The sequence below is a fragment of the Sinohyriopsis cumingii genome, chromosome 12, assembly GCF_028554795.1.
Source record: "Sinohyriopsis cumingii isolate HCF-2022 chromosome 12, ASM2855479v2, whole genome shotgun sequence".
In the NCBI taxonomy this organism is placed as follows: domain Eukaryota; kingdom Metazoa; phylum Mollusca; class Bivalvia; order Unionida; family Unionidae; genus Sinohyriopsis; species Sinohyriopsis cumingii.
The window spans coordinates 60,285,390-60,301,280 of NC_142972.1; the positions used below are offsets into that span (position 1 = coordinate 60,285,390).

The 15,891-nt window shown below is 34.5% G+C and overlaps 1 protein-coding gene across 1 annotated transcript in view; it reads right to left on the minus strand.

The window, feature by feature from the left end:
* Nucleotides 1-3,616: 3,616 nt before the first annotated feature.
* LOC149786563 (uncharacterized) overlaps nucleotides 3,617-15,891 on the minus strand; it is a 69,044-nt gene continuing 56,769 nt past the window's right edge. Inside the window, exons 14-15 of the mRNA XM_089977070.1 lie at nucleotides 10,465-10,593; nucleotides 3,617-8,060 (exon numbers count right to left, since the gene is read on the minus strand). Of these exons, the coding sequence (XP_089833196.1) occupies nucleotides 7,908-8,060; nucleotides 10,465-10,593 (282 nt within the window). The 3' untranslated portion in view covers nucleotides 3,617-7,907. The remainder of the gene's footprint in view (nucleotides 8,061-10,464; nucleotides 10,594-15,891) is intronic.

Below are 15,891 nucleotides of genomic sequence, written 5' to 3' on the forward strand. Positions count from 1 at the left end.
GATCTGATATGGCCCTCACTCACTTAAAATTACTAGTAACATCGTTCACGTTTTCAGGTGATCTTAACTTTTGAAATTCTAGTCGTACAATATCTGTCTCACTTTTCAGCAAGCTATGTCCTGCTTGGATAATCTTATCACTACTTCTGTAGCAATATCGTTATAAAATCTTCTACTTTTTTAACTCCTAGAAATAACCACTTTCAGTTCAGGCATAAAAAGTAACAATTGGTAAAGAAATAATCACTAAAACCATCAAAATACGAGCCGTAAGAATTGAAACGTCTCTTCCAAATTCGCTGGTCTTTAAAAATACACTTTTTTTTCTTTTACGTTTATCATGCAGTATCTGCTACCTTTCGTGACTTCTTATATATACTATCGATTAGAACTTTGCTGGATTAATTTCTGTGGCATGTCATATAGTCATATACCAGATTTACTCAATGATTTGGGTGATACAAAATGTCACAAATGTTGCCAAGTTCATCCTCTCATATGACTTTCAGTGCTGCATTTTTGAATACCACAGTTTAAGAACCGGGTTGATCGGTCCTAGGAACCTTAGTCAACACATGTAGTGATTAATGTTACTCAAAACCTGGAGTCGTTAAAAGACTGATGGCAGTGGAGCCAAGCAAAATAAATAATGACCAATTCCAGTTCTGCTGAGTGCCTGTAATGCTTCATTTTCGTTACAATTGACATTTCACAAAACAAAAGTAACCACGCTTTCAAATTACCATAGCCACTCAAATATAATCCAAGTATTTTATGTTTATACTTACCCCATGTGATTGAGAATTATTTCAGTATACCCTGCAAAGTTCAGGAAAATGGTTGAAAATTGCTCAAGTTATGATTTGAATTCAACTATAAACATACACACACACATTGATGCCTTTTAACTGATGGATATCAGGCATGAAAATCAAACAAGGTTCCATCCCCCCTTTTAATCACATTATGCCCAATACACCTTTGCGAGTGATATTACTGGTTGGAGCTTCACAGGTATTGACACTAGGGCTGCAATAAATATAACATTTTGATCTCGAGGACTCTAGATGGCAGATCTGACTTGGCCTCGAGTGTTCTGGTTATAATGGTCTGTCTCCAGTCAGATAAGAAAGGTGTCGACACAACCCAGCCCCTTTCCCTGAGTGTATTGAAAATTTGAACACAGAACAAACACTGTTAGATCATACATGAAGTATATTGTGACTTTAAAGTTGCACATCGTTTAGAAAATCTACCATAAAATGATTACTCTGCACTTAATTTCTGGCAGACTAATCAGAATGTATATTCCAATTAGCACATTGTACCATCACAGCTAGCCATGGCAGCCACGACCGTCTGTTTGTTAAATGCCACAAAGTACTATAAATATAAGTAGACTAAACTTTTATGCATGAAAAGTCCAATAGTTAATCTCACACATTAGTATGGATTTCATTAGGTTAGAAGGAGACTCGGCCACAAAGAACTTCTCTACTTTTAGATTACAAAATACTAACTGGAGGAACATTTGCCCTGAACTGGGGACTTGGTGTCACAGAACAGGAAAGCAATGCAATAGTAGCAGGTGGTGTATTACTGTTAATAAATGCAAGATTACAAATAGTTACGGACTCGCACCAAGCAATGGTATTTGCCAATAGGATTTGCAAGTATTAACATTTGACAGACAGGTGGTTGGCAATTTGTCAAATATTCATTACAATCTACAACTTAACAGTAGCATCACAAAGAACACTTGTAAATGTGTGATAATAGGAGTGTTATTACATTTTAAGATAACTTATATACTGCAAGAAAGAGGTTAGGTATTTTGTCTTTTTTAAATGTTGGAAAGGAAAGCCATTCTGGAGAAGCAGCTCTTATTATATCTGTCCACTTTTCATAAGTCATAATGGCATCAATTCCATTTTCATTTTGATTCAATCATGATGATGATTCTGCACGTCTGATCATCACACTTTTTTTAAAAGTACAGCAAACCACATACATGAAGTCTTCATGCCTATGTAACCATCTTTACTTTAGCAGCTAATCAAGATTTTCAAGATGGCTACCATGGAAGATAGGCTGGATGTTTGACTGGCACCATTTTCACTTTGGAACCTATCAAAACACATTAAGTCTTTCAGTGAAAATCTCATGTCCCAGTGACTACCCATTTTGTAAAATGTAGCAATAACAAGGTTTTCAAGATAGACTCCACAGTAACTGAGGCCTGATCAGCACATATTTCATGTAAGAGCAACAACATATTACAAGGTCTTCCTGTGAAAAGCTGATGTCTATCCATTCTGGGAAAACAGTGAAACAAAGACTTTTATGATGGCTTCCATTAAAACTATGTCAAGGTCTGATTGGCACCATGTTCACTAATTATCATCAACACAAGACTTTAATTTAAAAAAAAAAAAAACACTGCTTGAAATGACCATCTTGGCCAAAGTTGCAGCAAAAACAAGATTTTTACAGAGGGCCACCATAGTAACTATTTTATTCGACCATGTCAGATTAGCCCCATTTTATGAGGGTGAAACAATTCACCAGTGTATTGACAATTTTGTTCTTTTGATAAACACACTGATAAACAGGTGCAGAATAAACAAGATTTTCAAGATGGCTACTATGCTGCACCAAATTTCATATAGGACTAACCAGACATATCAGACATTTTTTGGTTAAAACCGCATATAACTCTGATCATCTGTGTTATATATAGCATTCAACAAATCAACTAAATCCTGTCTGAGCACTGTAAGCATCAAAGTAACTTGCTTAAGGGTCTGACACTTCTAAACAAGAATGTACTCGAACCCTCTAACTCCCTGTCCATTTTATCAATGCATAATAATACTATCATTTTTTCAATAGAAAATTTTAATAGGCTACTGCTCTTGCACATTTAGTTTAGTGCCTTGAATCACAGGAATTATTTAGAGAAATATCCCCAGAGCATATGTAAAAAAACGTTTCTCAAGAATTAAACATCATGAATCGTGTAAAAACTAAAATGAATTTAAAGTGTTAAATAACAGAACAATATTTTAACCATTGTTTACAAACATGGTCAATGCACACAAGATCACATGGGTACAGAATTGCTTTCTGGCATTATGAACTAATAACTTCAAATTTCCATGTCACATGATGCAATGCTAAATACTTGTTACAAATGCTTCATAAAAATGTGTTAACTACTACTGCATTACCTATAATGTCATGCTATAAGGCAAAGACATAACATACAAAGGCATCTGAAGGTCAATAAACTGTCTGGCAGTTTCAATGAATCTGTATTTTTCATCATGTAATAAACAGTCCTCAACTGCACTTAAATTTATGGAACTTTTCTTTTGCTTGCCAAGACTCAAAATGAGTATTCACATTACTTCCTCTGTGTATTAATTCTGAGCCTCAACACCAATAAATGAACATCAAACACAAAAACCAAGTTAATTTTAAATTTTTTAATCAAAATACTTTCTGATCTGATGGTATGTTTTTTTAACACATCTAAAAGTAGCAGTCAAAACTTTACTTTGCATTAATCATCGCGACAGATGTGTTCTTTTGAGCAAAAGATACATAAGACAAGTCAGGGATCGTTTCAAATTTATTCCGTCCTGTTAAAGAATACATGAAAACACGACATTGCTATTGATGGTCAACAACTGAAAAGCCAGAAATGTGCAACCAAATGGCAGACTGTCAAGAGAAACAGCAAAATTCATAAATCATTTAAAACATATTCCAAATTCTGTTTGTGCAGCAGCTGCTTGTAAGATGAAGGGAAGTTCATATGGCATATTTACTTTAAAACCTTTCAAAAGTGTAATAATGATTAAAATACACAAAAAGATAACCTGATATTCACTGCAGAACCTGCACATTTCATCCAACTGAAATGAACACAAATTAAGCTATTTTATAATTTCATTTTTGGAGCTTCATTTTAAAAGTAAAATATATAGAAAAGTTCAAAACTCTTCAAATAACAGATTTTTAAAAAAAACATGCACTGCATCTGTAATCTTTAATCCTGAACAGTTTATATACCATTATTTTCTCTCATAAGCCTATTGCCACCGTCCACATAAGTTTGCAAATTTTAAGTTTTATTTTTTAAAAAAAAGTCAAGAAGTTCATGTCCTACTTGTACTAATATTACAAGGCTATCCCACTAAACTTATCATATAAGAAATACTGTATTTGTGGAAAGCTATGTTTAGATCACAAATATTCTGATGAAAAAGTAATTCAGCATTAAGTTATGTAAAATGTGTAAAAATTCACTAATTCAACATTCAACAAAACTTGTATTTCTCTCAGCTATGTACAACATCATAACATATTAAACAAGAGTTTTACACTTTACAGAGTTCTATACAAAACAGCCAAGAACAAAACATGGAAATAAATTGTGCACAAATATGATGTAATTTATACAGCACACAACAATATCTTAAGCTGCTCTGTGGAAAATCAGGGTGCCATTGTATTGTTTAAATCATTACATCTAAATATATGACAAAACTCAATGATAGACATGATTTGATCAGAAAGGAATTTTTTTAAGATTCACTAATAAATATATATATCTGCAAACAAGACAAGCATTCTGCCTACATCAAAAACACAAGTGCTCACCTAGAGTAAAAAAAATTCTAATGACCACTTTCATTCTACTATTACAAAAAAAGTGATCCCTCTTATATTTTTGGAAAAGACTAGTCTGAATATGGGACATGTATATATAAAAATGTCAGTATTTCAATGGTGGTACATTTCAATTTCTAAAACAACTAAAACATTCTATTGCATAGTGGTAAATGTTCAATCTATGGGATACAAATTTTCAAACTTCAACCTTTCCCTCTAAAATGATGCAACAACCCACCCACCCCTGCCAAACTTGACAATAGCTACCAAAACAAAGTCTGGGCCAGATCTGCAGTGTTTCAGCCAGGTCTGGCACAAAAATATAGACCTTTTGGCCATATTCCCTGAACAATGGTGCCAATGATCAGAGGCCAACCTCATAACAGTGAGACATCATCTATTTAGCAGGTTTGCATGAAACACCAGATAGATAACCATCTTTACTGTTGATTCTCCTCTTTGAAGCTCCAGCCATACTATGACAGCTGGGACAAGCCAAAGTCTACAACTGTATGCCACTCCAACATTACAGTCAGAATTTTTTGCAAAGATTCAGCTTTCAGCTGACTTGTTGAGGGTACAATTTTCTTTTTTTTTCTTCCTGACACCAATGTAGAACCTAATTCTATCTTACAAGTTTCACTTTCTGTTTGACTGTCATCTGTTGTGTGGGTTTTATCCAGCGTGTTCAATAGTCATTATGTCTGCAATAACTTTATCCTTTTGACAATTTGCACATGACGACAGGACAAAGAAATCAGTTATCCTCATTCAATACCTGAACCATAGCAAAAATTTGCCAAGTTTACAAACAATAAATGGTGCATATCATGTGACTGGAAGCCTGTGCTTACAAGAATCTCTGATAGTACACATATCTTTTGCAGTTAAAAATGTTAATAAAACAGAAGTGGAAGTTACTTTATTTCATAGTGTTTTCATTGAGATTACTGCACTTTGTTCACGTGCTAATCTTATTCTAAACTAAGGAATATCATGGGATGTACCAAGTTGATGATTATTTATAAATGATCCCTCCCTTTACCACATATGGGATTAGGAAAATGGGGGGAAAATAGTCCTAGCAGTGCAATAAAAAAAGATCACTTGATAGATTTTGTTTATTTACCTAAATACATTAGACAATCAATTTGGAGATTTTTTAATGACTGGTTGATATATTGGATAAATACACGATGTCAATTGTTTTTGAGCCACTCTTGGGTACAATAAATCTTTTTCCGGTGCAGGATCTGGGGTCTAATTTGCAGCAATCCAGCAGGAGTGCATCCTAGTTGAAACACTTGGTCTGTGATGCAGAACTACTGTTGTTGTGGAGAAGACATTCTTATCTTTTTCAGTGATCTTGACCTTTGGACCATAAAAACTATTGCCTTCTTCCTCATCCCAAGTAGAAGTCATCCACAAATTTTGGTTAAGGTATGACAAATAGAACTGATGTCATTGTGTGGAAAAAATGTTTATCCAATATTTCAGTTAGTGACATTGACCTTACTCCAAGATCAATACAGTTCTTCATTACTACAATTGCAAGACATCTACAAAGTTTGGAAATAATCAATGATGGAGAATTTTAGTTATTGTGTAGATGCGAATTTTCTTCATCTGTCAGTGATCTTGACCTTTCAAGCCTGAAATTAATGTTTTTCCTTGCCACATGTCATACCTTTTACAAAGTTTGGTAAATAAGTAGTGAATTCAAGTTGTTGTGTGGAAACAATTTTTCTCCTCACATAGTGATCTTTAACCCTTGGATCCTGAAACTGACTAGGTTCTTTCCAACTCCAAGTGCATTCTATCCACAAAATTTGGTAGATTAGATGGTGGCCAACCAAAGTTATTGTGTGGAGACCAAACTGGTAACAAATGGATGGGTTATCATATCAATCTGCTGTATGGCAGGTGTGTAAACATTTTTTATATCTTAGTGATTATGATGATATTTTGCTTTCACAATTCAACGACTTGTTAGAAAATAACCAATGAAGTAAAATCTAGCTAGAAATTTTCACAGTATGGATGTCTCTGCAAAACAATATGCAGGGACCAAGCTAAAAGTGAACTCGGAGCCCCAAAAAGTGACCCTTTGTTGAGCCTGCCTTTTATTTAGCCAAGTAAAGAACTTTAACATCAAAGTAAATATATTGGGCCAGGATAGACATACAGATGGATGAAGACACACCAATTTTAATACCAGGTCAAGCTTCTGAAAAAGCAAGCTCAACACAAATGGTGGAAGTCCACTTGACCTAGATCTAAATGAAAAGCACCAAATACGGTTTCAAACCATCAGGTCCTGAAAACATTACTGAGAGGAAAAGAAATCTGACAGTCAAATTGACAGGGTGGGATGGGACAGACAAACATGGATAAATGTTATATGTCTCATCCAAAGAGATGGTGAAACATATTTTAAAAATTGAATAAAAGTACTAAGAAAGTAGAAGAAACAAAATTAATTTTTCACAGCATTTTATGGAATCATAGACAAGACTTGTGTTAAAAAAAACTTTTAAAAATAATATCTTAAATTCTATTATGGGGTATTCCGTTTAAATCTATATGAAGATTGGGGGGGGGGGGCATATTTTATCTTCAGTGTAGTTTTAATTCTTTTGTACAGGTTGAACCCCTATAACAAAGTGGCATTTCACCCACCCACAACACAGTAATTATAAATGGAATAGTCCTTATTTTAATATCTTTTCCTTTGTAAGAATATGTCACATTTTCTGATGACACTAATTTTTCATCAATCACAAGTCTGACTTACAAGCAAGTATATACAGCAATTACTCATCATCTTGAGAAACTTTAAAGTAAAATATGAGTTCCTTTCAACACACCATCCCACATCACATTTAACATAGCTGAATTTTGCTTTTAGCCAATGCTTTCATACTTATGTATCAAACTTCAATTTTCTACATTCAAATCAACAATTATTCTTGCAAGCTAAATCGGATGAGACACGATGCTTTATTAGTTGCCTGTTTAGTACTAACAGATCCATACTCATTTATTCAAATCAACAATTTCTTTTGAGAACTGAAACATACAAGCTATTTCAGTAATGGTTGATGTGAGTGCCTATAGCACTAAGATTATTCTTTTTTTTACACTCCAGTAAAATCCTGCCAGTCACAAATGTTATTTTATCTCTGCAAACAAGGTACATTCCACTTGAAGACAAAAATAAGGGCAACTCAGTCTGAATCCTGGTCAGTACTGTTGGGAATGACTTTGCCTTTGTTTTTCATGGACTCGAGGGCTTTCAGCCGCAAGGTTTTCTCCAGCTCTTCCAGGTTTTCCCCTTCATCTTCATCCCCACCACCTTCATTATCTTCACTCTCGGAATTCTGAAATGCAGGAAAAAAAATATGTGACAAACTCTTTAAAGTGTGTAACACAAGCTGGAAGTATAGTGTGACCCCACTATAGCACACTCCATTATAACGCGAATTTGGAGATAAAATGGTTGCGGAGTGGCTCCCAAAATTTAATATATGTGTATTTTTCTCGCACACGAAAAAACTTTCTTTCTGAAAAGTACGAAGAAACAAACAGTAAAAAGTTTATTATCGCTTTGGGGAAGAGATTATGCATGAATAATATAAGATGATTGTGGAATGGCTCCTGAAATTTTATAAGTATTTTTTCGTACACAAAAAAGTTTTTCCTTCTTAAAAGTACGAAAAATAAAGTGTAAAATATTTATTCTAGGACTGCCTAGGGCTTCGCTAATGTTGCAAACTGCAATTTTATTTTCCTAATTGGCAACGAAATATAACATCTGGTGATTATTTTTTATTGCCGACATTGTTGGCTGTTTAAACTTGTATATATAACCATTGGTTTCGAGTGGAGAAATGCAGAGGCCCCATGAAATGAAGCCACAAACCTCATATAAAATGCACTGAAATTTATCTATTGTTACATAAACAATTTCTTTGTCCATATCGACAAACCATCTTAACAGTGCATTGTTATATCATAATCCGCTTATGTTGATATCGATCATGAGTACTTTAAGTTGTGAGATATCCTCTTTATTTGGTTGTTGTTAACATTTCTGGTAGCGGAGATCAACCGGACAAGGCATTATCTCGTAATTTATCTGTCGTCAGATTTTCGGCCGCTTGCTAGTAATTAACATATTTACATAGACTGACATTTGTGTGTGGATGGTATGTAAAATTCCTCTTCTTTCCACTCAGAATTAAATCCTTCAGAACACCCACATGTTCTGCACTAATCCTTGTCATCAGACCAGAACACCTGCATCTTTATAGTCCATTGACCCTTTGTTAAAATGAGTGGAAGGCAGCATCACTCCGCAACCACAAATGTAAAAAAAATCTTACTTGGTTTATTCAATAGGCAGGGAGGAACAATAACTACGATCGACCAAACGATAGCCAATTCCTTTTTAAAAATGTACCTTGATAAAATAGTTTGCTGAAATTTCAAAGATAACCTTTGAATCACAGACATATGAAAACCTACTAAGCAAATGGGAAAAAAGTTAGTCTCAATCATGCAATACAATTATTTGATGTTGCCACCACAATAAGTAACGGGCATTTGTTTGGTTCTCTAAAGCTGGCCTTTAGCGGTGACTTCAATAACACATGCACATTTCATCAAGGAAAGCTGACTACAATGTTAAATAAAAACAAAGAACTTTTCTTCAAAGAAGTCAGTACCAAAACTTAAATAAAAGCAATGGAATCTGATAGATTTTTGCATTTTCCAATGTGACTGGAACGAGTAAATGTGCTTCATCATTTGTTACGTGATAGTCCTATGTTTATCCACTGAATTCAGACCCATATAACCTGTGACAAAATTATTGAATATTTTAAATCTGTGTGGATTTTTGCGATGGAATTACTTGTATCATGGGGGCCCCGAGTGGCCGAGTGGTCTAAAGCCCTCTCCGTTACGGATCACTGCCATCTCACCTCTGCGTAGGTTCGAGTCTCAGATTCAGCCAATGTGGGTATGTGAGAAAGCTTGCCAGTAGCTTCTTGTCGGTCAGTGGTTCTTTCTGGGTTCTTTCTCCACCATTAATACTGGCCGCCATGTATAGCCTATCATGTGCTGAAAAATGGCATTAAACCTTACAACAACTTGTATTGTGGATGCAGTGTATGTGATGAGATTTGCGGGTGAGTACACAGCGTTGATACTCTATTCATGCTATACATAAGACATGTATATATAAACAGTATACAGGTATATGTACCAATCCATGGTTCTCTAAATAAAGTAAAATATTATATATGCCTTACCTGTTTTCACTACAGGTGTATTTCCCATTTAATGTGCATCGATTTAAGATGGTAACTGTACCAATGAAGCTCGTATTTTACCCCCCGCATTTATTACTACCTACCCCCCCCTTGCAAACTTGTTGGGGTACATGCATCATTTTCTTCAGCTGACTGACATGGTTGCTGATAACACGGTTCCATTCTATGGCTCCCAACTACTGTGTTATAGCGGGATCACAATGTACTGAATTAAACAAAACAATTATTCAGGTTACTAAAACAAAGGTCAATTCAAGTGAAAATTGAAAGAATATAAGCACTATGAAAAAGGCCGGACTACTTGACAGAGCACGAGCTTGCCACATAATCAGGATTCCAGTATACTTTTACAAGGTAGATATTGGCTTTATTTCTTTACAAGCAGAGTAAGCACTTGCTCAATCTCAAGCGATAACTAGCTTATCTGTGAGCAGCTTTATCTGCTCACCTTTTTGCTTTCTTCTTGATCTTTTCCATCCTTTGCCTTGTGTTTGTGTTTCTTGTGTTTCTTATGTTTCTTGTGCTTCTTGTCCTTTTTCTTCTTCTTTTTCTTGGCCACTGAATCCGACTCTGATTCCTACATAAAAAAATGTCATTAAATTCTAATTTCAAGATTAGGTTTTAATAATCTATTAGTAGTTCACCAACGGCAACATTTACCTCGTTTTCAAAATCAAGGACCATAACTACCCATAAATATAATGCCAGTCCATTAAATGTTAATCCTCTGTGGTTGCAGACATTCCATTTTCAGTTTCCTTGACTGATTTAATTATGGCAGGTGGTAGATCACTAAGGATTTCCAAAGGTTTTGTTACTTTTTGCTGACTCTCACAATACCGCTTTTTAAAACTAGTACAAATGTATAACCATTTTTGCAGCATTATTTAAAAGAACATCAAACCTGTCATGTCATTTTACATGCAATATCCATGGAGTTCAAAAAAGCCACAAAACAGAATACCGTAACATTATGTGTTTCAACCTAATTTGGGGGGAAAAAATTGGCCCTTCATCTGAAAAGGTGGACCAATGGAGTATAAAAATCGGCGAACCTTACAACAAAATATCATTTACATTGTCAATTTTGCCTAAATTACACTAGTCAATATTTCATTATCTGCATGGAAAACAAAATAAATAACCTTATGCACTCAAGATTCTCCTCTATGATGCCACCAACCATATTCTAAAATCATGGAAGAAGTATATAATTTTATAATTTTATGCCCCTTCAATATTATAATCAGTCTTTGCCAAATTCAAGCAAATTCTTGAGGGTGTGATGCTGTTTTTCATCTTAGGTTCTGCCATTATGGAATAAATTTTTTTGTCGAGATTCATTTCTGTTTGATTTTCAAATCTCTTTTTTGTCGGTTGTTCAACAGAGTCATCATTTCTACATTTTTGTACCACTTTCACAATCCAGAGTTTTGCAACTTATGGAACGAGGAGATGGTGGGGGGCATGGAACAGTCTGCTGGAAAATACTGCCTGATGGATTTTGTTCATATTCATAAAGTAAAAAAATGATCACTGAACAATTTGGTCATTTATTTATTGGTTGGTGCATCTGTATCAGACTGAACGTAAAATAAGAGTTTACTATTGCTTGATTGTCCAAAAAGATTTTCCCAGCATTCAAGAGGGTTGAAACCATCTCTGACATTCTTCAGCGACAAGAATTTAAAATTAGCTATTGTGGCAGCCATACTGTATGTAACGTCAGCACCATTTTCATTCAGAACAAAGCAAACATCATTAAAAAGACGTTTGGATGAGAACCAAATGATGAGACAACTTTCTGTTGATGAGTAACAGCAGTAAGATTTTTGATGATGGCTAAAAATGTAGTCATATTGGCACCACTTTAATTTAGGACCAAGTAGACATCAAAAGCAGTATTTCAGCGAAAACCTCCATGTTGAATCAACCTTCCATACAGCTGGAGTAGCAGTAAAAAGTTTGTAATCAAGGTCACAGTATATACAGACCTGCCACACTAATAAGATTGTCTCTGAAAGGCAGTTGATTCCCACCTCAGTTTGACCAGTTTTTAGTTATGCATACAAATTATCATGTACTGCTATTGTAAAGATGAAAAACACAAAATTTAAAATGTTTGGTATTCGAACTGATGCAGTGATGGCAAACATGTTCAAGTGAAAAGTCTGTATAGTACATGTAGACCACATTTACCTCTAGTACAGTTGCAAAAACTTCACTTTCAAACCCTATGCAGTACAATGGCTTGTTCACATATCTGAACTTGACTAATTCTTGGAATTTTTTTTCTTGATTTCACATGACAGCAATCAATTCTCATGCCACCAGATATACTCAAATCGACACATTATGTCCATTAACTTAATTGTGTCCCTACCTGATTTTATTAACAAGAAAATGAATATTCCTTTTTTTTTATTTTGCACTGACAATTAACCCATTTTAGGAGGCTTATTTTCCCTTTCGTCTACAATGTATATCCCTTGTTAGATCCCATTTTAAAAAATTCTATTATGAACAGTTTGATCATGAATATACTTTACAGAAATAATGTGTACTGAAGTACTGCTGTAAAGTTAATCTAATTCCCTGATTAACTCCACTACATCTAATATGAAAATCAGATCAAAATCAAACACAGATGAGCCAATTATCTGTATTTTACCAATCATATTTCCATAGTTCTTTAATTTTATTCCATCTGTATTTTAAGGGTTATTTTCATAAGACTTATGGCAAATCATAAGGGTAGGCAGGTCTGTAGTGGTGGCCATGCTATATGTCCAGGTGGCAACATTTTCATCAGGCCCAACTGGACCTCATAAGAGGTCTTCTGATAAAAATCCCATGATTTTAAGATTTTCAGTTCAGGAGTAGTAAAAAGTTTTTCAGCAAGACTGTCATAGCTTTCATATTGGCACCATTTTCATTTGAGACAAAAAAAATCAGAAAAAAGTCTTTTAGTGCAAATCCAATGTTAACATGACCAATAGTAGCAATATCATGATTTCAAGATGGCTGCTGTGGTGGCATATTTGAGCAGGACCATTTTCATTCAGGACCAATTAGACCATGGGATGAATGTGTGTTAAGTTTCTTGTAAATCCTCTAATCTTTCTGACCTATAAGCAGTAAAACTAACAACATGTCTCGATCATCTCTTTCCCCAACATTCTGAGTACTCTGTCGCTTTTTATTTGCTGGAATTGGTGTCTATTTTACACAAATCCCAGAAGGGCACTTCCTGTCTGGAACACTGGTTATGTATATTTTTTTATTAGTCAACTTGTTTATTTTTTTGCTTATCATATTAAAGGCTTATCCAAAAAGTGTCATTTTGTTGGTACTCAAATTCGTGAATCAAAGAAGGGGTACTATTGACTTGATAGATGGATTATTACTAAACGAGTCTTCATTGTCTACGAAATTCAGTACTCCATAAAGATTTTTTAAAATAAAATTCACAGTATACAAATTGTAGTTAAAAACATGAAAATTAATTTGAATGCTACAGGAAATATGCACTTATTTTTTTTTTAATATAAAATATGATGGAATCTTTAGAGAAAATAGACTAACTAAAATGTAATCAATAAGTACAAAGCAAATAGCTAAAATCTTTGTAGTTGTCTCAAATAACCACTATGAATATTATCAACAGGGTTCCCCCACTTTTTTAAAACAATAAGGTCTTTTCCTGGGTGAAAACGACTTTTTCGAAGGTTACTTATGACCCTTACTAAATGAAATTGAAAAAAACATTGTGTTTAAAAACACGTTTTAGTTTTTATTTTGAGACTCGCCCGTAAAATCTGACACGTGACCATGTGCGAACTACAGAAGTTTCACTAGAAATGAATGTAACTAATGAAATGTCACAAGTGACAATTAATGGAGGCAGGGGTTATACCGGTTCAGTGGTTAGTATTCCAGACTTGCAACTGAAAGGGCATAAATTTAAATCACTGAATCAGTCTGGGTTAGCTACCATCACATTGGCAATGGACTTTAGTTCACATCTTGGCATTAAACAATCTACCTGTATTGATGTGTTGTAAAACACCAACCAAACCATTTATTTCTACAACATCAAAGTAAATTTACCATAACAAGTTGATTAAAATATATTTTAAAAAAAACAACAATATTACTGTATTTATTAACCACACTATTATCAACATTTACATAGCTCACCTCTACTTTTACTAGGTACCAACAGCTACTGTAAATTGTAAACATTATCATGTAGAAACTAAAGATTTTTCTAATCTTTTACCTTTATATCAGAACTTTTAATCATTTTAAAATGCAAAATTGGAACTTTGACTGGTAACTGGCACTATATAGCCACTACTGTGCTGACATACTGTGCGACCACCTCCCTATATATCCAATGACACACCTACCTAATTAGCTACTATGAAAGAGAAAAACAAGAAAGAAAATAATATTTAAAAAAAACAACTTTTATTATCGTATCAAAGTAGAGGTAATTTTTTAAGTTGAAAAAAAAAATGTCCTTTATCAAATTACAATATATAATGAATGCTTGTTAATACAGCAAGTTTACAAATTAATAAACATATTTATTCCTATTTCCAACTACAATTGCTAGAAATGCCTTTTGAGCAGACTACAATGACTATAGGTCAAGCATAGCTGAATCAATGTCATCATTAAGGCAAATACTTAACACAAGTTACTGGGCACAAAATGAGGTCATGATAGCCTTTGGTTTTAAATGAGTATGAGCAATGGAGATGTGTTCAATTATCAAATTTTGTGACTGGAACATAAACAGCAGCCAAAAAACTTGAACTCCGACCAAAGTCGAATACCTGCCCATCGTAATGAGACTTTCCCAATATGGCAGTCAATTTGTTATCAAAAACTGGACCAGTTTTCAGTAAGTATATCATGTACTGCTATTATCAAGCTGGAAAACATGCATTTAGAAGTCTAGAAATTTGTGTTCTATGTTGTATTTTTTTATATGTCATGTATGACTGACACATAAACACAATTATCTGCAGCCTGTGGCAATGGTGTAATCTTTCCAGTCATGTGACATATTCAAATCAAAACATGGATGTCCACCAAATGTCACTGTTGCCCTTATGTTTTCCCCAAGGCTCTAGTACTGAGCTAAATGCAAAACCTAAGCCAGTAAAATGTGCATCACAGTGACCTTTTTTCTGTGGTATTAATAGATATGTATACACTCATCTAATCTAATGATTCCAGCATAAAACCTGAAACACAAAATTTTACTCAAGTCAGTGATGTGTGAAATATAGGTTGCAGTGCCCAACATTTGTGATACTGTAGTACCATTCATGTACAGTGTGTAAAGAAAAACAGCCAACACAACTTGAGTACTATGAACAGCACAATATATGCCCAGCCCAAGTTTATTGTAGATTACTAAAATTTTGGTGCATAAACCATGTTTTCTTTGCAACTGGCCTTCACCTTTGACTTTTAGACAGCAAAAATCAATAAACTTCTTCCTGACTTAAAGTGCAAGCCATTCAAAAAGGTTGGTTAAAATTTGTTTGTTGTTGGTGGCTTTACTGCCAAGTTTTTCAGCACATGACAGGCTATACTTGGCAGCCAGTTAAATGGTGGAGGAAGAACCTAGGAAAACCCCTGGAAGAACCCATGGGAGCACCTGGTAAGCTTTCTTACATACCCACACTGGTTGAGTTCAAAATGAACCCATGCAGGCAAAGGTGAGATGGTAGTGATTGGTACAGGCAATGCCTTAGACCACTTGGTCACTTGGTCCCCCTGATCCAAGTCTGTAAGGTTGAAATGTTATTGTACAGAAAGCATTTTCCTTCTTTCAGACACCTGACCTTTTGGTCCT